Source organism: Vulpes lagopus, chromosome 8 (assembly GCF_018345385.1).
Source record: "Vulpes lagopus strain Blue_001 chromosome 8, ASM1834538v1, whole genome shotgun sequence".
In the NCBI taxonomy this organism is placed as follows: Eukaryota; Metazoa; Chordata; class Mammalia; order Carnivora; family Canidae; genus Vulpes; species Vulpes lagopus.
In genome coordinates, this window is record NC_054831.1 from 31,218,654 (window position 1) to 31,243,153 (window position 24,500).

Consider the following 24,500-nt stretch of genomic DNA (forward strand, 5'->3'; position numbering starts at 1 on the left):
ATGTATATTAAAAAAAAAAAAAATCCCATCGGTATGCTGTCTACCAGAGACTCACTTCAGATCTTAAGACACACACAGACTGAAGGTGAAGGGATAGAAAAAGATACTACAAATAGAAATGAAAAGAAAGTTGAGGTAGTAGTACTTTTCAAATTAAATAGACTTTAAATAGACTTATAGACTCTTCTATAAGAAGAGACAAAGAAGGACCCTACATAATGATAAAGGGATCCATCAAACAAGAAGATAACAGCACTTGTAAATATGTATGCACCTAGCATAAGAGCACTGAAATACATAAAGCAAATATTAGCATGCAAAAGGAAAAATTGGCACTAGTACAATAATAGTAGGCACTTTTAAGATCCCACTTATGTCAATGGTTAGATCATCCAGACAGAAAATTAATAAGGAAATACTGACTCTTGAACAACATACTAGACCAGATGGACTTCATAGATACGTACAGAACATTCTATCCAAAAACAGAACATTTTTCTCAAGTCCACATGAACATTCTCCAGAATAGATCATATGTTAGAACACAGAAAGTCTCAGTAAATTTAAGAAGATTGAAATCATGTCAAACAACTTTTTCTAATCACAGTGGTATGAAACTGGAAACCAATTACAAGAAGGAAACTGGAAAAAAAACACATACTTGTGGAGACGCCAACATGTTACTGAACCAATGGATCAATGAAGAAGTGATAGAGGAAATCAGAAAATACCTTGAGACAAATGGAAAAAAAAAAACCATAATGCTCTAAAATCTATAGGAGGTAGCAAAAGCAATTAAAAAAGGAGGGTTATAGCAATACATGCCCATTTCAAGAAACAAGAAAAAGCTTAAACAATCTAACCTTATACCTAAAGGAACTAGAAAAAGAGGAACAAATAAAGCCCAGTGTTAGTAGAGGAAAGAAATAATAAACATCACACGGAGGAAATATAATAGAGACTAAACAATAGAAAAGATGAATGAAACTAAGAGTTGGTTATTTGAAGAGATAAAGTTGATAAGTCTTTTAGCAAGACTCATCAAGGAAAAGAGAGGACTCAAAATCAGAAATGAAAGAGAAGTTACAATCAATACCACAGAAATACAAAGGATCATAAAAGACTATTACAAACAGCTAAGCAGATTCACAGGTAAACCAGGCTAATTCACAGGTAATTCTACCAAACATATTTTTTTAGAAGATTATTGAAGAGGAAAGAATGAGTCCAAGCTCTTTCTATGAGGCCAGCTTTACCCTGAGACCTAAATCAGAGAAAGACACTACAAAAAAATGAAAGAAAATTATAGGCCAGTATCCCTGGTGAACATAGATGCAAATCCTTAACAGAATATTAGGAAACTAATTCAACAATACATTAAAAGGATCATAGACCATGATCAAGTGGGCTTTTTTTCTGATGCAAGAATGGTATAGTATTCACAAATCAGTCAACATTATATACCACATTAACAAAACAGAGTATAAAGTATAAAAATCATGCTTATCTCAGATGCATTGAAAGCACTTGATAAAATTCAATATCCATTTATAATATAAACTCAACAAAATGGGCATAGAGGGTAGATACTCCAATATAATAAAGGCCATGTATAATAAACCCACAGTAAACATCATATTTAGTGGTGAAAAGTCGAAAGTTTTTTCCTGTAAGATTAGGAACAAAACAAGGATGGCCACTCTCACCATTTTTATTCAATATAGTATTGGAAGTCCTAACCACAGCAGTTGGACAAGGAAAGAAAATAAAAGGCATACAAACTGGAAAGAAAGAAGTAAAACTAATTTTTCCCAAACGAAAGGATCCTATATAGGGAGAACTTTCAAGCCTCCACCCAAAAACTATTAGAACTAATAAATGAATTCAGGAAAGTTGCACAATACAAAAATCAATATACAGAAATCTAATGTGTTTCTCTCTCTCTCCCCCCCCCCCTTAGTTTCAAGTTTTTATTTAAATTCTAGTTAGTTAACATATAGTATAATATTTCAAGAGTAGAATTTAGTGATTGAACACTTACTTATTACACCCATTGCTCATCACAAGTTCTCTCCTTAATATCATCACCCATTTAACCCATCCCCCCCACATCCCCTCCAGCAACCATCAGTTCTCTGTAGTTGTTTTATGGTTTGCCTCTCTTTTCCCCCTTTGTTCATCTGTATCATTTCTTAAATTCCACATATGAGTAAAATCATATGGAATTTGTATTTTGGTGACTTATTTCATTTAGCATAATACACCTACATCATTGCAAATGGCAAGATTTCATCTTTTTTTTTTTTTAAAGATTTTATTTATTCACAAGAGACATTGCGGGCGGGGAGCGGACAGAGACATAGGCAGAGTGAGGAGAAGCAGGCTCCATGCAGGGAGCGGTGACAGAGGACTTGATCCTGGGACTCCAGGATCACTACCCGAACTAAAGGCAGACACTCAACCACTGAGCCATCCAGGCATCCCTATCATTTTTTTTTTTTTTATGGCTGAGTAATATTACTGGAAGTCCTAGCTTCAGCAGTCAGACAGCAAAAAGGAATAAAAGGCATCCAAATAAAAGGCATCCAAGCTGGGAATGAGGTCAGACTTTCACTATTTGCAGATGACATGATACTCTATATAGAAAATCTGAAAGATTCCACCAAAAAATTGCTAGAACTGATACATGAATTCAGTAAAATCATGGAATACAAAGTCAACATACAGAAATCTGTTGCATTTCTCTACACCAATCATGAAGCAGCAGAAAGAGAAATCAAGGAATCAATCCCATTTACAATTGCACCAAAAAACATGAGATACCTAAAAATCATATCAAAGTGGTAAAAGATCTGTACACTGAGAACTATAAAACACTTATGAAAGAAATTGAAGATGTTGTGTTTCTATGCACTAATACCCAAACTAGCAGAAAGAGAAATTAAGAAAACAATCCCATTTATAATTGCATCGAAAAAGAGTAAAATACCTAGGAATAAATTTAACCAATGAGGTGAAAGATCATACTTTGGGGAAAAAAATAAGACATTTATGAAAAAAATTGATGGGAAAAAAATTGACACAAATAAATGAAAAGATACACTGTTCAAAATCAGTTGGAAGAATTAGTATGTTAAGAAAAAATCTGTATTATCCAAAGCAATCTACAGATTCAGTGCAATCCCTATCAAAATAATCCTAAAATTTATATGGAATCACAAAAGACCTTGAATATCCAAAGAAGTCTAAAGAATGAAGAACAAAGAGGTATCACACTCCTTGATGTTAAACTATCCTACAGAGCTATAGTAATCAAAACTAGCATAAAAACAGGCACATATTACCAATGGAACAGAACAGAGAGTCCAGAAATAAACCCATGCTTATATGTTCAATTAATCTACAACAAAGGAGGCAAGAAATTACAAGGAAAAAACAGTCTCTTCTCTAAATAATGTTGGGAAAACTGGACAGTTACATGTAAAAGAATGAGACTGGACCACTTTCTTACACCATATATAAAAATATACTTAAGACGGATTAAAGACTTAAATAAGACCTGAAGCCATAAAACTCTGAGAATAAAACATAGACAATAAGCTCTTTGATATTGGTCTTAGCAATACTTTTTTGGATCTGTCTCCTTTGGCAAGGACAACAAAAGCAAAAAATATACAAAGGGTACCACATCAAACTAAAAAGCTTTTGCACAGCAAAGGAAATCATCAACCAAATAAAAAGGCAACTACTGAATGAGAGAAGATATTTAAAAAAGACATATTCATTAAGGGATTAACATTTGAAATACATAAAGAACTCATAAAACTCAATAAAAAAATCGATTTTAAAAAGTCTGAGGACCTGAATAGCCACTTTTCCAAAGAAGACATAACGATAGCCAAAGGAATATGTAAAGATGCTCCACATCACTAATCATCAGGAAAATACAAGTCAAAACCACGATGAGATATCCTATACTTGTCAGAAAGGCTGTTCTCAAAAACACCAGGAAATAGCAATCGTTGGCAAGGAGGTAGAGAAAAGGTAACTCTTGTGCACTGTTGGTGGGAATGTAAGTTGATGCATCCATAATGGAAAACAGTATGGAGGTTCCTCAAAATATTAAAAATTGAACTGCCATATAATCCAGCAATTCCATCTCTAGGTATTTATCCAAAGAAAATGAAAATACTAATTTTCAGTAAGACATATGACTGGCTCAGTCAGTAAAGTATGCTACTCTTGATCTCAGGGTTATAGATTCAAGCCCCATTATGGGTGTAGAGATTACTTAAAAATAAAAAATAAAATACTAATTCAAAAAGACATCTGCACTCATATGTTCATTGCAATAATATATGTAGTAACCAAAATATGGAAGCAACCTAAATGTCCATAAATAGATAAATGGATAAAGATGATGTGGCAAGTATACACAGTGGAATACTACTCAGCCATCAGAAAGAGTGAATTTTTGCTATTTGCAACAACATGCATGGGCCTAGAGGGTATTATGAAATAAATCAGAGAAAGATGAATGCTATATGTCTTTACTTATATGTGGAACCTGAAGAAATAAAAGAAAAATAAAAGAAACAGAACATTAACAAAAAAAAAGACACACAGATACAGAGAACAAACTGGTGGGTTGCCAGAGGGCAGGGAAGGTGGGGGGATGGATGGAATAAGGGAAGGGATTAAGAGGTACAATCTTCCAGTTACAAAGGAGACAAGGGATATAATGTACAGCATAGGGAATATAGTGTATTGTAACAGCTTTATACAGTGACAGAAGGTAACTAGACATGGTGGTGACCATTTTGTAGTGTGTATAAATATAAAATCAGTATGTTGTACACTTGATACTAATACAGGATTATGTATCTGTTAGTATTCAATCTAAAAAAAAAAGAAGCAGTATCAGAATTTCATACAAATTTTGTATCACACAAATAAAAAAGAGAATGAGGACCCTAATGTTATGTATCATAAAGCCTATCAGTAATTCCTTTAGCCTAGAAAGAGTGTAAAGCAGTTAAAGTCAAATGCTTACCCTGGAAACCTTTTAAAAAATATCTTACTGAAACCCCTAAAACATTACTCTTATTAATATGTAAATATTACATATATTAATATATAAACTCACTAAACTGGTTGTAAAATGTATATGGAACTATATGAATAAATATGTTTTGTATTGTTAATCCTAAAACAGTTAAATATTAGACAGTGATTGGATTTAGAATAACTGTTCTAAAATCATTCTTGTTGGAAATACTTAGACCTTAGATCTAGTTGTCTTATAGATTGTTCTCTTAGGCCACATTAGGAGATAATAATTAAACCATGTCATCTGCATATGTTACTTACACACTTTTATTTTCTGTTTTAGGGGAGGGGGAGATTAATGAAGGGAGAGGACAGATAAATTATATCTAGTTCACCCAAAAGTGATATCGGTTCATTAAGAAATCAGTTAAATCAGTTAAAAAGAAGATTGTCCTAAATACATTTCTGTTTTATTTTATGGAAAATGATCTGAGTCCTCAAAAGATGGCTTCCTTTCTTCAGCTGCCCAATACTGTTAGAGTATAGGTTTGGTAAGCATCTACAATGGCAGCTATTGGTAAAATTAATGCCATTTAGTCCATAGCTAAGTACTATCCAGAGTCAGAAGTCAAATAGAACTAATAAAATCTGTAAATTAGTTTATATTATTCCTAAAAAAAATTCCTCCACAAGAAAAGGATTGTAACTGTGGTCAATAGTAGAATGGCAAAGGCCACCAAGTCCTCATATAGAAGAATATTGATCTTGGCAGTCCACACTTGCAGACCTTCCTTCCACATTTATTTTAGATAGAATGTTGTGCTCTGCTTATGTAATGAAGTTCCCTATAGCGGTTAAGTGAACTAAATTTTCATCTATCAATATGGATAAGCCCCACAAATGTGATGACTGGAATAAGTAGAACAGATTACCATTAATATAATGTTTAAAAGCAATTTTATTTAGGTGTGCATATATGCAATAAAAGTTAAAAACCATGAGAGGAAAAGATACACATCAGTTTAGGATACTGATAATGTCCTTGGGCAAAAAGAAAGGACAATATAATTGGGAAAGTGTACTTTCTCTCTGTAATGTGTTTTTCTTAATAAATAACCCAAATCAGTATAGCCAAGAATTAACTTTTATTAATTCTAGGTATTGGTACATGTGTCTTCATTAATTTTCTCTCTGTACTTTTCTATTTGCAACATTTTGAAATTGTTAAAAATAATTATAGTACAGAGTGATAAGTATAACATTGGAAGCAATAAAATAAGTGTCGCATGGGGATCCCTGGGTGGCTCGGCGGTTTGGCGCCTGCCTTTGGCCCAGGACGCAATCCTGGAGTCCCGGGATCGAGTACCGCATCGAGCTCCCTGCATGGAGCCTGCCTCTCCCTCTGCCTGTGTCTCTGCCTCTCTCTCCCCCTATGTCTATCATGAATAAATAAATAAAATATTTAAAAAAATAAGTGTTGCATAATGTACTGATCCCCAATATTGGAAGAAATAAAAGGTGACAGGGTAATTCTTCTTAGAGGAGAGGACATCAGGGTTAGATTTTGAAAGATCAATGGGAATTTATCACAAAATCAGTATGTATACTTAAACATAGAAGCATGCAAAATGTATTAGGGGACCTATAACCAAGTCAGTGTTACTAAAGCATATATCCTAGGGACAGTTGGAAAAGATAGGTAATGAAAGTAGCTAAGACTAGAAATATTTTAAAGGTAAGATCATGAAAGGATTTGCAATCCATATAAGGAACATAGATTCTATTCTCAGGTAGTGGGGATGTGTAGTGGAGAGTTGTAAGCAGTGCAGGGACATGACTTGACATTTGGATGGTTAATTTATTTATACCTTATCCATAAACTAAAACTCTGTGCAGCCACTGAAACTGACATGGAGTATATCCATGATTTCTTCTTTTTCAACATATTGTGAAATTTTCATCATAAAAGTTGAAAGAACTTTACAATTATCACCCACATACCCAGCAGCTAGATTCTGCCATTAACATTTTATAATCTTGCTTTATCACTTGTTTGTTCTTCCATCCATTATGTGCTTGAATGAGGAAATACGCAATTTAAGAAGATTTGCATAGAATTCTTAACAATGGTCATCTTTGGCTTATAGGTGATTTTTGTTTTGCACTTTATTCTTCATTGTACTGTTTAAATATTTTATACTGAGTGTGTGATATTAAAATTAAATAACTATACTTAAAACTACATTAAAGCTGTTTTCCTATGGTGTGTAAAAGAATGAATTTTTTACTAAGTAGATACATACAGTTTGATTTGCAGTGAAGTGAACTAATTTCCTTTTCTTTTCCACAGATAATGATGAATAATCTTCAGAATATTCTTTAATTCTCAACTATATGAAAGCATTTATGTTTGGCTCATCAGAAAAACAAGCTGCAGTGGGAAATGTAGCAATTTTCTACAAATTATCAGATTTAAGATGGGCATGCTGATTGCATGAAAAAGATGGAGAAACATGCCATTTTTCAATTAAGATTCTAGTATTTTATCTATTTTATTTTGTTCATTGAGTTCTATAGTAAACTCCCACAGAATATATACTTTATTAAATTATCCAACCAAAGCATAAGAGACATTGATCCAGAACTGGACTTAATGGTTCTAAAAAAGATTTACCAATGCAAGAAGGTAACTTTTACTTTGAGCAAATGTCTTTAGATTAAGAAAATTACTTAAGTTATGAAAGACTTGCCTATTTTCAACTAAGTATTAAAATTTTCATTTAAGTATTTAAGCATGACTTTTTCTTCCTGTGTACATGTTTTCGTAGCCAGCAATTTGGTATTAAATAATCTTGTCAAGGGCTCTATTTAAATCCTAACATTTTGAAGATGGAATTTTTAGCTTAAGGTTTATATTCTCTGTCCTTTCTCAACGAGTGTGTCTCTTGAACTAGCTCAGTGGAACAGGCTGTAGAAATCAGTCTTAGAAATCATTGAAAAATGTGATTATAGAAAAATAGCAAAATTATATTTCCTGGTATTTAAAAAGTTCATTAATTACTTGTTTCTTTTTAAGGACCAGAATCAGGAATATTATATGGAAAAATCAGTCTATAAATTATAACATTGACATAGCATATATCACAGAGTTGCCCCTTTTTGTTTTTAACTGCCTCTCATGTATATTCTTCCAGGGCAATATGGAAAAAGGAATTTTTTTTAATTTTGACATTGTGGCAGTTTGGATAACTAGTATTCCAAGGGGGAAAATGTTTGCCTCTTTTATTTCCATTATGATCAGTAAAATGATGGTCAAACAGCTTCAATTGGGATAGGCTAGGTATTACCTGGTTTCATTGCAGATATCTAAAGTCCAGGTGCTTTTAGTAATAACAGCATAATTTTTGAAGCCCAGAGGTACATAGCAGGCTGATTGACATAATCTATAATTTGAACAGTAAAATCTTATCTTGCAGCACTATCAGTACTATGCTGAATTTATTATGTATATTACTTCTAACATCCAAAAGTAAATACTTGATTTTTATATGTTTATTTTATGATATTACTATTAAATTTTTATTCTCTACCTGAAGTACACTATTAGTTGTCTTTTATTTATTTGCACTTTTCTTAATAGAATGCTTTTACAATGAGCTGAGAATACTTTTGTTTGTTTGATCTGATGATTTCCGTTACTTTTTTTCCAAGGAAGAATTTGAATTCCATACTTAAATCCTCTGCAATCCTGAAAAATAGGAATGATTTTTTTAGGGAATTATTATTTTAGCCTATTACAACTATTAGAAAAGCAACAAAGGATATAATACAGTAGAAAAATTGTTTAACCATATTTCAAAAGATGTCATTTATATATACAAGAATATATACAAGAATAGGGATGACAAATAGGATTTGTGCCATCTCCAGTCAATTGGTAGTGACTCTGGATTGTTATTATGGAAAGATTGTGCCAGTGGAAAGAGGACTATTATTCTTTAATAAGGTTTGTTATAGGTGTTGGAGGTGAAATGGGGAAGCACCTATAGATTGATGAAAATGTTAGAGCTAGTAAGGGCTATGAGAATAATTTAGTATTACTTCCATTTAATAGACAAAGACATTTGAATTGTAACATGAATGGAGTCACTTATAAAAGATCAGAGTCAGACTAGTTCCAGGTCTAACACTGTGCTTTTAGCAGCACATTGGTTTTTTTTAATTTATTTCCTCTGGAGAGTGAAAAATAATAGATTGAATAGGAAAAAGTATAATTAACATTAATGTTTTAAGAATTCAGCAAAGATTTTCTGTTCCTAGGAATAACACACTATTGTAATTAAACTCCTTGTTGAAAATTTTTAAATGCTAAATAAAGGGCTTTTCCCTCATAAATTAAAAAGTACCCTACCTCTTATCACTTCTTAATGATGCACTTGAAAGATTATGTGTATGTGTGTGCCTTTAATATACATCCAAAAATACAAAAAGTGTCAGAAGATGAATTGCAAGGCCCAAGGCTCAACCCAGGGATTACCGAGTTAGAAAAGGAGAGTTTTGACCAGAAAGTATCCAACACCTTACACTTTGATATAGTGGCTCATGGAGCAAAGGAGGTAAAAGATGAGGCCAACTGCCCATCTAAGGGAGAATCCTGTAGGAAACCCTACATTAAGGTGGGGCTCTAGAAGTTTACATCTTCACAATATGGGAGAACTAGCACTAAACCCAACCCCAAATTCAGGGACTGTAGGAAAATAAAAGGACAAAAAAAATGTCTAAGAAGTCATGGCACAAGCCAGTCTTTAAGTGGTTTTGTATTTTGAGCACCAAATTCTGAGTGGGCCACTTAACTTTATACTCAAACATAATTTAAAATTGTTCCCAACTGGTAGTGCCCCGCCCCTGAACCAGACAGAAGCCATTCCAATACCTTCTGAGGAAGACATTTATTTTAATCTTGAAAAGCACCAAAAGTAAATTTTGAAGACAACAATGGGCATGGAGTCAGAGAAAAAGTACACAATAAATCAAAGCAATGACTCGAAGATTGGGACAGGATCTTCTCAGACTTTAGATGTGAAGTTATCAGAGATGTGTTTTAAAATAACTATATTGGGATCCCTGGGTGGTGCGGCGGTTTGGCGCCTGCCTTTGGCCGAGGGCGCGATCCTGGAGACCCGGAATCGAATCCCACATCGGGCTCCCGGTGCATGGAACCTGCTTCTCCCTCTGCCTGTGTCTCTGCCTCTCTCTCTCTCTCTCTCTCTCTCTCTATCATAAATAAATAAAAATTTAAAAAATAAAAAATAAAAAAATAAAATAAAATAACTATACTTACTGGGTTTAAAAAATGATCAACAAACTTGAAAATAATTACAGGGAAAGAAACTAAAGAGTTTTTTTATACATATTTGAAGAGCCAAATAGAATTCATTTACGTGGAAAATAGCAATAGCCAAAGTTCTAATACTCAGTGGACATGCTTGGCAGTAAACTATGCATGGCAGAAAAGAGAAAGAAATGAAAGAAATTATCCATGTATAGCACAGAGAGAAAAATATGGAAAATACAGAAGTAAGAGATAGATTCAGTAAGAATGTCTAATATATGTTTGATTGGCGTTCTAGAGAAAAAGGAAGAAAGAGGTAAAGTTAACTGAAGGGATAAAGGCTAAGAATTTTTCTTATCCATAGATTGAAGAACCCCAGTGAATTTCAAATAGGAAAAAGTAAAAGAAATTCTTTTAGTGTCTTCAGAATCAAAGTGGAAATCAAAGAGAAAAATCTTAAAAGAAGTTGAAGTTAAAAAGCATACTACTTTCAAAGGAATGTTAAAAGGTAACGGTGGCTTTTCAGCAGTAGTAATGGAACAGTGGGATGTCATCTTCAGTGGGCCAAAGAAAACAATCATCATTTAGAATTATATTTGTAGCAAAAAATATGTTTCATGGATAAATAAAAATGAATTCTGACTCCCACAACTGGCCATGATGAAGTAAAGGGAGATTTGCTTTCCAACCATTAACAACTCAACACTGGACAACATACATGAACCAGTGTTTTTTGGAGCGTGAGCAACAGACAACAAAGGTCAGTGTTCCATGAAAGAAGGGAAATGAATGAGATAAGCCATGTGATTGCCCAAATCTATTCCATAGAAATAACATGGGATCCAGGGAACCCATACAAAAGCCAGGATTCTCTCTAAGTTGAGGAAATAAATTTAGAGAGGTGAAAGCAAAGGTAAACATCCAAATAGCCTATATCTAATGATGAAATCTAATTTTAGTTTGAAATTTTCCCACAAAGAAAGCTTTGGGCGTAGGTGGCTTCACTGATGATTCTAACATTTCTGAAAGAAATCGTACTAGTTCTACACAAGCTGTTCCAAATGATAGGAATGGTGGGAACAACTTCCTACTTTTTCTAAAAGCACAGAATTACCTTGTTCTCAAAACAAAACAAGAAAGGAATTATAAGAAAACTATATGCTCATAAACCTTGTGAATGCTGATGAAAAAATTACAAAAATTTTCTCAAGTCAAACCAAACAATGTCCAAAAAGGACAATGCATCATAACCAAGTGGAGTGCCAGAAATGCAAAACTGCTTTAACATTTAAAATTCATCTTCTTTTCAGACTGAACAAGAAAAATCATACAATCATTTCAATAGATCCAGAAAAAATATTTTAGAAAATCCAACATCCATTTCTCATAAAAGTTTTCAGCAAACTAGAAATAAAATGGAAATGCCTTAATCTGATAAAGGTCATCTTAAACAAAAACAACTAACATACTTGTGAAAACAGTTTTTTTCCTAAATGGAAAAAGAGCAAGTATTTCTGCTCACATCACTTATCTTCCATTTTATGCTGGAGGTTCTAGGCATTGCAGTAATGCAGTAAAAACAAATGTCTACAGATTGAAAAGAAAGAAAGAAAAATTGCCTTTATTCACAAATTATAGGGATCCCTGGGTGGCGCAGCGGTTTGGCGCCTGCGTTTGGCCCAGGGCGTGATCCTGGAGACCCAGGATCGAATCCCACATCGGGCTCCTGGTGCATGGAGCCTGCTTCTCCCTCTGCCTGTGTCTCTGCCTCTCTCTCTCTCTGTGACTATCATAAATAAAAATAAAAAAAAAAACAAATTATATGATTATCTCAAATCCTAAGAAAGCTACACAAATGCTATACGAATTAAAATTCAAGCAAGATTGCAAGATACAAAGGTCAACATTAAAAATCAATTCTATATACTAACAAGGAACAATGAGAAACAAAATTTTAAGATACCATTTATAATATTAAAAATTATGAAATCCAGATAAATTTGACTAAAAAGATGTGGAAGATCTGTGCCCTGAAACTACAAAACATTGCTGAGAAAAACCCTAAATAGGCAAATATACATGTTCATGGATCAAAAGATGCAACATTGTTAAGTAGAAGAAAACATAGGACAAATCTTAGTTACCTTGGGTTTGGCAAAATTAAAGTATTAACTATAAAATAAAAAGTAAATTTGAAGCACAGGAGCTCAGCAGTTTAGCACTGCCTTCAGCCCCAGGACATGATCCTGGAGACCCGCATGGAGCCAGCTTCTCCCTCTGCCTGTGTCTCTGCCTCTCTCTCTCTGTGTCTCTCATGAATAAAGTCTTTAAAAAAATATATTTCATTAAAATTATAAAATTTACTTTTCAAAGGACAATGTTAAAATGAAGACTAGCCTTAGAGATGTTGCCAAACACACCTGTTGAAAATGTTATCTATAGTATATAAAGCGCACATGTAACTCAACAGTTAAGACAATCCAATTTAACAATGGGCAAAATGATTGCATACACCATTAAATAAATAGATGAAAGTTCATGAAGAGATGTTACCATTATTCATTAGGGAAGTACAAATGAAAACCACAATGAGATAGCGCTGTACACTCTAAAATGACAAAGAGTGTTAACAATGTAGTGCAGCAGAACTCATACACTGCTGGTGGATATGTAAAATATCACTGGAAAAACAAAGCATATGAATGTTCATATGAAATGTATTCATAATAGCCACTAACTAAAAAAAATAAAAGCTAGATATCCGTCAACAACAGATAAATGGAGAAACTGTGGCATATGTACGAAATGGAATTCTAAGCAATAAATGTGAATGAGCTGTGAATACAGCATATTCGAATCACAACAATGGGCCGTTGAAAGAATAAAAACAACATACTGGGGGATCCCTGGGTGGCGCAGCGGTTTGGCGCCTGCCTTTGGCCCAGGGCGCGATCCTGGAGACCCGGGATCGAATCCCACATCAGGCTCCCGGTGCATGGAGCCTGCTTCTCCCTCTGCCATGTCTCTGCCTCTCTCTCTCTCTCTCTGTGACTATCATAAATAAATAAAATAAATGTTAAAAAAAAAACAACAACATACTGTATGATTCCATTCACCTAAAACTAGAAAAGACTGATTTACAATGATAGAAAGCAGACCAATGTTGCCTGGTACTAAATAGTGGGAAGGAATAACTGAGAAGTGACAAAAAAGAACTTTTTTGAGTAGTGGGAATTTGGTTAACAAAAATTTACATTTGTCAAAATTTATTATACTATACACTTAAATGGGTTCATTCCCTTCTATGTAAATAAATCTCAAGTTGATTTTGGAAAATAGACATCCTAAGAAACATTAAAATGCAACTCATGCTTAAAAGGCCAGAGTAAACAACCAAGTTTTTTAGATAATACAATTAGGAAACAAGGACTCTAAAGTAGTTACTATAAGTATATTCAAGTGTTTGAAGGAAAATACCATTGGGATTAATGAACAGACATAGAATTTTTACATATTAAGGTTTCCAACTTATTTTATGACTCTGTATTACCCTGACACCAAAACCAGACAAACAGTGGAGTAAGAAAGAGAGGGAAGAAAGGAGAGAAAAAGACTGAAAAGAAGGGAGACAGAAGGGGTTGGGGGGACAAACTATAGACCAATGTCCCTCATGAACTTAGATGCAAAAATCCTTAAAATTTTAGCAAATCAGATCCAACAATGTATAAGAAATTATACAGCACTACCAATGAGACTTAATTCCAGGTATGCAAAGCTGGTTCCAACAATTCAAAAGTCAAACAATATAATCTATGTCAGTTGGCTAAGAAAACTACCAATTCATGGTAAAACTTAGCAAGGTAGAAAGGAACTACCTCATCTTGGATAAACAGCATCTACTAACATGCTTAATGGTGAGCCACTATAGGTTCTATTTTAAGATCAAGAATGAGGCTCTCACTAAACTTATTTAACATAGTACTTAAAATTCTAACCACTAGAATAAAGGCAATAAAAAGAGAATAAAAGGCATGTATACTGGAAAGGAAGAAATACACAAAACTCCTGTAACTCCTGTAATAAATGAGTTCAGCAAACATGCAGTATACATCCATACACAAAAATTAATCTTATCTCTATGTATTAATGAATATGCAGAAACTGAAGTAAAAGCAATACCATTCATAATCACTCCAAAGTGAATGAAATACTTCCCAAACCATATATAGAATTGACATCCCTATGATGCAAATTATAAAATGTAGATGATAGAAGTCAAAACTTGAATAAGGAGATTCATACTGAGCTTGTGGATATAAAGATTTAATAGTAATTATATCAATTTTCCTTAAATTGATCTATATAGGTTTAATGAGATTTTTATAAAAATCTCCTTAAGGGGGATCCCTGGGTGGCTCAGCAATTTAGCGCCTGCCTTTGGCCCAGAGCGTGATCCTGGAGTCCTGGGATCGAGTCCCGCATCAGGCTCCCTGCATGGAGCCTGCTTCTCCCTCTACCTGTATCTCTGCTTCTCTGTGTGTGTGTGTATGTCTCTCATGAATAAATAAAATCTTTTTTAAAAAATCTCCTTAAGGTTATTTTTGGAGACAGACAAGCTTATGATAAAGTTTATATGGAAAGGCACAGCCCTAGAATATGATCTAAGAATATAATCTTGACAAAGAATAAGGTGAGATGACTAACCCTGCTTAAGCTAAGAATTACTATGTAGCTACAGTAATTAAAATAATGTAGTATTGGCAGAGATAGACACATAGATCAATGAAGCAGAATAGAGAAGCCAGAAATAGACACGCATGTAAATGTCCAACTGATTTTTGACAAATATGCAATGACAGGGGCACTTGGGTGGCTCAGTTGATTAAACATCCAACTCTTGATTTCAAGCTCAGATCATGATCTCAGGGTTATGAGATAGAGCCCTCATCAGGCTCAGACCTGAGCACGGAATCTACTTGGAATCCTCTCCCTCTCCCTCTGCCCCTCCTCCTCTCTCTCTCTCTCTCTCTCTCTCTCTTCTCTCTCAAAGCTTTTTAAAAATGCAACAGCAATTCAGTGGGGGAAAGATAGCCTTTCAACAAATGCTGGAGAAAATGGAAACCCATAGGAGAAAAAATGAAACAACCTAAACTTGACAACTTAAAAAGATGGATGATGGACTTAAGATGGACGATGGACTTAAATGTAAAACACAAAACTATAGAACAATTAGAACAAAACAGAAGAAAATCTTCAGAATTTAGGTGTAAGCAAATATTCCTTTGCCTTGACTCCAAAAGAATAATCCATAAGAGAAAATTTTAATTACTTGAAACTGATCTTGCTCTGCAAGTATATGAAGTGGATGAAAAGATACAGACTGAGGAAAATATTTACAAATCATTATATCCAACAAAGAATATCTATACTATATGAAGAACTCTCAAAACTCAACATAAAAGTCAATCTAACTAGAAATAGTTTAAAGACAGGAACAGATACTTCACCAGAAAGAATGAACAGATAGCAAATAGGCACATGAAAAGGTGTTTAAAAAAAAAAAAAAAGGTGTTTAAAATCTTTAGCCATCAAGGAAATGCAAATTAAAACCACAATGAGATATCACTACACACCTAAAAAAATAGCTAAAATAAAACAAAAAATAACACCAAATACTAATGAGGGTGCAGAGAAACTGTTGCTCATAAACCATTGATGCAAGTTTTCACTTTGGAAAACAGTTTAGCAGTTTCTTATAAAACTAAGCATGCAACTACCATATGACCCAAATATCTCAGATATTTATCAAAGAGGCCTTAGTGGCTTAAACTTACATTTTTGCAAAAACCTGTACAGAAATGTTCATAGTAGTTTTATTTGTAATAGCGAAAAGCTATAAATAGCCTAAAGATTCTATAGCAGACAAGTGGTTAAACAAATGTGGTATATTTACACCATAAAATACTACTCATAATAAAAAGAAGCACACTACTGTTAGAAATAACATATGAATCTCTAGAGAATTATGATAAATTATTTAAAACGCCAATCCCAAAAAGTTAGATACTGTTATGACTCCATTTACATAATATTTCAAAACAACGAAATTTTAGAATGAAAGAATAGATCATCAGTGGTTGTCAGGAGTTAGAGATGGGCCAGGAAGAGGGAATGAGCATGTGAGACATCATTATGGTGACAGAACCAATTCTTTATATTCTGGTGATGGATACACAAACTTGCATAAAATAAAATATAGAACAAAATACACATGTGATGAAATTGTATAAAACTAATTACACATACAAATGAGTACAAGAAAAATTGGAGAACTCTGAATAAGATAGATGGATTGTATCAATGCCAAAATCCTGGTTGTGATACTATATCATAGTTTTGCAAAAAGCTAACCTTTGGTGAAACTGGATAAAGTGTATGTAGAATCTCTACTATTTCTTTCAACCTTTTATGAATCTATAATTTTCTCAATATTTAAATTAGAAATTAGTTATTGTAACTATATTACATATATTTTGAAAGATGAGTATAGACATGGAAGAAATAATGAAGCACCGGATGAAACTTACAGAGATGCAACCCACAATAAGTGAAATGACAAATACACCAGATAGGATTAATGGCAGTTTAGACATTACAACGAAAGGATTATGGAACTGAAAGCATAACAATAGAAACTTTCTAGTAGTAAAAAAAAAAAAAAAAAAAAAGAAAATAGAATAATAGAACAGAGGATCAGTAAGCTTTGGAACAAATTCACATGGCCATTTAATATGTGTATAGTTAGAATCTCTGAAGAAGAGGAAGGAGAAAAGGAAGAGGCATAAAAAATATTTGAAAAACTAATGGCTGAGCGACACCTGGGTGGCTTAACCGTTGAGTATCTGCCTTCAGCTCAGGGAGTGATCCTGGAGTGACAGGATTGAGTCCCATATCAGGCTCCCTGCATGGAGCCTGCTTCTCCCTCCTCCCATGTTCCTGCTCTCTGTGTCTCTCATAAATAAATAAATAAAATATTTTAAAAAAAAAAAGAGGGGGGGATCCCTGGGTGGCACAGCGGTTTGGCGCCTGCCTTTGGCCCAGGGCGCGATCCTGGAGACCCGGGATCGAATCCCACGTCGGGCTCCCCGGTGCATGGAGCCTGCTTTTCCCTCTGCCTATGTCTCTGCCTCTCTCTCTCTCTCACTGTGTGCCTATCATAAATAAATAAAAATTTAAAAAAAAAAACCTAACGGCTGAAAATTTCCAAATTTGATAGAAACTGTAAATACAAAGATTCAAGAAACTCAATAAAACTCATGCACAAGAAACATGAAGGAACACAAAGGAATAACCCGATCAGATTTCTTAAATCCAGTGACAAAGAATCTTGAAAGCAAAGGGACAAAAAGACATGTTACATTAAAAGGAACAAAGATAAGGGTAACTGAGGAGTTTTTGTTGGAAATAATTCAGCAAGAAGATAGTATAGTAACATTTTTGAAGTACTGAAAAAACAGTCAACCAAAATACCTAATTTCAAAGCAAAAATAAAATGAAAACAGTTGAGATACACAAAAGCTAAGTGAATTCATCACCAGAAGATCCATATACAAGAAATGTTAAATGAATTCCATTAGGAAGAAGGAAAATAAAACTAGATTGAAATATTAGCACAAAATAATAAAAAGCACCATATACAGTAAACATAAATATATATATACATATACATTCGTTTCTTGTTTAAATCTCTTTAAAAGACTAGCAATGTACTGTTGTGTTTTGTTTGTAACACATGTAAAAGGAAAATGCATTAAAACAATAACACAAGAGACACCTGGGTGGCTCAGCAGTTGAGCATCTGCCTTTGGCTCAGGATGTGATCCCGGTCCCAGGATTGGGTCCCACACTGGGCTCCCTGCATGGAGCCTGCTTCTCCCTCTGTCTATGTCTCTGCCTCTCTCTGTGTGTCTCTCATGAATAAATAATTAAAATATTTTAAAAAAAAATAACACAAGGAGGAGGAGCTAAGATGGCAGAGTAGTAGGAGGACCCGAGGCTTGCCTCTCCTGCAAACACAGATAAATATCAAATCATTCTGAATACCCAAGAAATCAATCTGAGGACTGACAGAACAAATTTCACAACTAGATCTATGGAGAGAAGAGGCCCATGGAAGGTAGGAGGTACAGACATGGTATGGGAGAACTGGATCATCAGTGCTATGAAGAGGAGGGAGCCCTGTTCATAGAGAGAGGTGAGAGAGAGGAGCACACAGGGATCACATAATGAAAACACTTTCCCAAAGCCTTTGACTTAAGAAAACATGAGGGGCTAATTTTCATGGATTTTTGCAACCAGTGGGACTTGAAGATTGAAGATTGAGGTCTGCAACATGGCTGGTGTGGAGCCCTGAGGGGACTGCAGTAGAAAAGGCAAGCAGGTAACCCCAAGATAAGACAGTGCGATCTGTGGATTTCCTGAGACACACTGGGAGACACAATTGCCCTTCTTGGAGCCCATCTGAGAAGGGTGGCATTGCCCATCTGAGAAAGGTGGCATTGCCTCTGTAGGGACAAAGGACCTAGTGAGTGCCATTTCCCTACCTTGCCCCTCAGCATAGGCAGAGACATCTTTGATGGTTGCTAACCTGGACATTGGCTGTTTGGTGTGCTTTGCCATACTCCTGCACTCTGGTTCAACTGCCTTTCTGTGTCAAGCCTGCATCAAAACCAGCACAAGACCCTCCCCACCAAAGACCACCACAGGTCCTGGCTATACCAGTTCTCTAAAGTTTGGAATTTTAGAACCCAGCTGACCTGGCTAGGATAGAGCCCAACGTGCACTGCACAGCTCCAGGCAAAGAAGCAATCTGAAACACACTTAGGCCTCCCACAAGGGGAAATTATTCATTTTTCTGGGAGGGCTTCCCTGACAGCAGCAAATAGAAACTCTCCTTTCCAGGGACAAAGGAACTGGTTGACACCATTTCCCTCCCCTGCCCTTCAGCATAATCTAACTTTAGTAAACAGCACAGCACCAACACTGGCTGCTTAAGCTGCTTATAACAAACCCTGCCTCCCTGTGCTGCTGGTACTGTTTTTTTCCAGTAAGTGTGCCTGAGAACCACTGCATCAGGCCCCTCTCCCAGAAGACAAGCACCGCCCCTCCCACACACATATACACATACACACATCATACCTGCTGAGCATACAAAGCTTCAGCTTTAGTAGAAATAGCATCAAGTCTTTTTTAACAAGCAGACCAGAACATACCTAGTTAACTCACCACACTCTGGCCAAAATCCAGACCACTCCCCACTGCAAACAAGGAGAAACTCTGCAGAGGGCTGACCTGAGGGGTAGAGCAGTCATAATACCATAGCAGAGTGCATGCAGCATACACTAGGGACACTTCTTGAAGCACCAGGCTCTGGACATTATATGACCTCTTCATAAAGCCCTTACTCTCAGAAGCAGAAAACGTAACAAGCTTTCCTAACACAGAGAAGAAGACCAAGACCTAGACAAAATGTCAAGACAGAGAAATTCATTCCAAAAAGAAACAACAAGAAAAGGTCCTGGCCAGGGATCTAATTATAATTGATATACGTAATAGGTAGGCCTTATCCAGAATTTAAAGCAACAATATAAGAATACTAGCTGGCCTTGAGAAAACCAGAGAAGATACCAGGGAGTCCCTTATCACAGAGATTTTTTTAGAAGCTAAAAAACTAATTAGGCTGAAATGAAAAATGCAATAACCGAGATTTGAAGCCAACTGGATATCATGACCATAAGGAGGAAGAATCAGAGAAATGAATAAGTGATAAAGTTATGGAAAATAATGAAACTGAACAAAAAAAGGGAAAGAAAAATCTTATTATGAAAGTAGACTTGGGAACTCAATGATTCCGCAAAGCATAATAATATTAGTATCATAGGGGATCCAGAAGAGAAGAGGGAAAAGGGGACAGAAGGTTTATTTGACCACACTATAGCTGAAAGCTTCTTTTTGGGGGAGGAAACAGACATCCAAATCCAGGAGGAACAGAGAAATCCCATCAAAACCAACAAAAGTAAGACAATGCTAAGACACATGGTAGTTAAATTTGTAAAATATGAAGATAAAGAAAAATCCTAAAAGCAGCAAGGCAAAAGAAGCCCATAAATTTCAAGGGAAGACCAATAAGGCTAGCAGCAGGTCTCTCCACAGAAACTTGACAGACCAGAATAGAGTAGCATGTTATATTCAACATGTTGAATAGGGAAAATCTGCATCTAAGAATACTCTATCCAGCAAGGCTATCATCCAGAATCAAGGACAAATCAAGGGTTTCCCAGACAAACAAAAACTAAAGGAGTTGGTGACCACTAAACCAGCCCTGTAGGAATTAAAGGAAACTGTTTGAGTGGGAAAGAAAGACCAAAAGTGACAAAGACTAGAAAGGAATAGAGAAAATCTCCAGAAATGATAAAACAAGTAATATAATAGCACTAAATTCATATTTGTCAATAATTAGTTTGAATGTAAATGGACTAAATGTTCCAATCAAAAGACATTGATTGATTGGAGCATTTAGTCTAATCAAAAGACACAGAGTGTCTTAATGGATTTATAAAAACACAAGACCCATCTATATGCTACCTACAAGAGACTCATTTTATACCTAAAAGACACATACAGATTGAAAGTGAGGGGATGGAGAACCATTTATCATGCCACTGGATGTCAAAAGAAAGCTGGAGTTGTGATACTGATACCAGGCAAACTAGATTTTAAACCAAAGACCAACAAGAAATGAAGGCACTATATCATAATAAAGGGGTCTATCCAACAAGAATATCTAATAATTGTAAATATTTATTCCCCCAACTGGGGAGCACCCAAATATTTAAATCAATTAATAACAATCATAAAGGAACTCAATGATAATAATACAATAATAGTAGGGGGCCTAAACACCCCACTTACATTAATGGTCAGATTATTCAACCAGAAAATCAACAAGGAAATTGGTTTTCAATGACACACTGTACCAGATGGACTTAACAGATATATTCAGAACTTTAGTCCTAAAGTAACAGAATACACATTCTTTTTGATTGCACATGGGACATTCTTCAGGGTAGATAGCACACTAGGTCACAAATCAGGCCTCAACAAGTACAAAAAGATTGAGATCATACCATGCATATTTTCACCCATAACATTATGAAACTTGAAGTCAACCACAAGAAAAAATTTGGAAAAACCACAAATACAGGGAGGTTAAAGAATATCCTACTAAAGAATGAATGGGTCAACCAAGAAATTAGAGAAGACATTAAAAAGTACATGGAAACAAATGAAACTGGAAATTTGATGGTCCAAAACCTTTGAGATGCAGTGAAAGCAGTCACATAAGAGGGAAGTATATAGCAGTACAAGCCTACCTCAAGAAACAAGAAAAATCTCAAATACTCAACCTAACCTTACTCCTAAAGGAGCCCCCCCCCAAAAAAAAACCCAAACAAACAAACAAACCCAACAAATGAAATCTAATGCCAGCAGAAGGGAAATACTAAAGAATAGAGCAGAAATAAATGATATAAAAACAAAGCAAACAATAGAACAGATCAATGAAACCAGGAGTTGGTGCTTTGAAAAAATTAATGAAATTGATAAACCCCTCATCAGACATATCAAATAGAAAAGAGAAAGGACCCAAATAAATAAAATCATGAATGACAGAGAAGAAATCAGAACCAACACCACAGAAATAGAGTTGTAAGAGACTATTATGAAAAACTATATACTGAGAAATTGGGCAATCCAGAAGAAATAGATAAATTCCTAAAAACATATAAACTACCAAAACTGAAACAGGAAGAAATAGAAAACTTGAACAGATTGATAACCAGCAAGAAAACTGAATTGTTAGTCCAAAATCTCCCAACAAACAACTCCTGGGCCAGATGGCTTCACAGGGGAATTCTAACAAACATCTAAAGAAGAGTTAATACCTATTCTTCCAAAAAATAAAAATAGAAAGAAAACTTCCAAACTCATTCTACAAGACCAGCATTACCTTGATTCCAAAACTAGAAGACTTCACTAAAAAAGAGAACTACAGGACAATATCCTGGATGAACATGGATGTAAAAATTCTCAATGAAATACTAGCAAATCAAATCTAATAGTACATTAAAAGAATCATCATGATCAAGCGGAATTTATTCCTGGGTTGTCAAGGTGGTTCAATACTTGCAAATCAATCAGCTTGATAAGCCACAATAATAAGAGAAAGGATACAAACCATCTGATCTGTTCAATAGATGCAGAAAAAGCATTTGACAATGCACAGCATCCATTCTTGATAAAAATCCTCAACAAAGTAGGGATACAGGGAATATACCTCAACATCATAAATGCTAGATACAAAAGGGGAAAACTGAGAGGTTTTTCTCTATGGTCAGGATAAGACAGAAATATCCACTCTCACCACAGTTACATAACAAAGTACTGGATGTCCTAGCCTCAGACAACAAAAAGAAATAAGTGGCATCTAAATCTGCAAGGAAGAAGTCAAATTTTCACTATTTGCAGATGAAATGATACTCTATGTAGAAAACCCAAAAGACTCCACCAAAAAATTGCTAGAACTGATACAGAAATTCAGTAAAGTCACAGGATCCAAAATCAAGGTACAGAAATCTGTTGCATTTCTACACACCAATAATGAAACAGCAGAAAGAGAAATCAAGAAATCAATCCCATTTACAATTGCACCCAAAACCATAAGATACCTAGGAATAAACCTAACCAAAGAGGTAAAGGATCTGTACTCTGAAAACTATAGAACCTTTAGGAAAGAAATTGAAAAGGACACAAAAAAATGACACAAAAAAATGGAAAAATGTTCCATGCTCATGGATTAGAAGAACAAATATTGTTAAAATGTCTATGCTACCCGGGCAATGTACATATTCAATCCGTATCAAAATACCACTGGCATTTTTCACAGAGCTGGAACAAATAATCCTAAAATTTGTATGGGACAAGAAAAGACCCTGAATAGCCAGAGGAATATTGAAAAAGAACACCAATGCCAGGGGCATCACAATGCCGGATTTCAAGCTGTATTATAAAGCTGTGATCATCAGAACAGTATGGTACTGGCACAAAAACAGACGCATAGATCAATGGAACAGAATAAAGAATCCAGAAATGGGCCCTCAATTCTATGGTCAACTAATATTTGACAAAGTAGGAAAGAATATCCACTGGAGAAAAAAAATAGTCTCTTCAACAAATGGTGTTCAGAAAATGGGACAGCTATATGCAGAAGAATGAATGGACCATTCTCTTACACTGTACAGAAAAATAAATTCAAAATTAAAGACCTTAATATGAGACAGGAAACCATCAAAATCCTAGAGAAGAACAAAGTAACCTTTTTTTTTTTATTAAAGATTTTATTTATATATTCAAGACAGACACAGAGAGAGAGGCAGAGACACAGGCAGAGGGAGAAGCAGGTTCCATGCAGGGAGCCTGACATGGGACTCGATCCTGGGTCTCCAGGATGACACCTTGGGTTGAAGGTGGCACCAAACCACTGGGCCACCAGGGCTGCCCCAAAGTAACCTTTTTGACATCAACCATAGCAACTTCCTATTAGACACATCTATGAAGGCAAGGGAAACAAAAGCAAAAATGAACTATTGGGACTTCATCAGGATAAAAAGCTTCTGCACAGCAAAGGAAACAATCAACAAAACTAAAAGGCTACAGAATAGGAGAAGATACTTGCAAATGACATATCTGATAAAGGGTTAATATGCAAAATCTATTTAAAAACTCATACAACTCAACACCCAAAAAGTAATCAATCCAGTTTAAAAAATGGGCAGAAGACATGAACAGACATTTCTCCAAAGAAGACATATAGATGGCCAACAGACACATGAAAAAAATGCTCAACATCACTGATCATTAGGGAAATACAAATCAAAATTATAATGAGATATCACCTTATACCTGTCAAAATGTCTAAAATTCACAAAGTCAGGAAACAACAGATATTGGCCAGGATGCAGAAAAAGGTGAAACCTCTCACATTGCTGATGAGAATGCCAAC

At 35.0% G+C, this 24,500-nt stretch overlaps 1 protein-coding gene across 1 annotated transcript in view; it reads left to right on the top strand.

Moving 5' to 3' along the window:
* NEK1 (NIMA related kinase 1) overlaps window positions 1-9,443 on the top strand; it is a 234,607-nt gene extending 225,164 nt beyond the window's left edge. The window contains exon 39 of the mRNA XM_041767197.1: window positions 7,400-9,443. Coding sequence (XP_041623131.1) covers window positions 7,400-7,413 — 14 coding nt within the window. The 3' untranslated portion in view covers window positions 7,414-9,443. The remainder of the gene's footprint in view (window positions 1-7,399) is intronic.
* The last annotated feature ends 15,057 nt before the right edge of the window (window positions 9,444-24,500 follow it).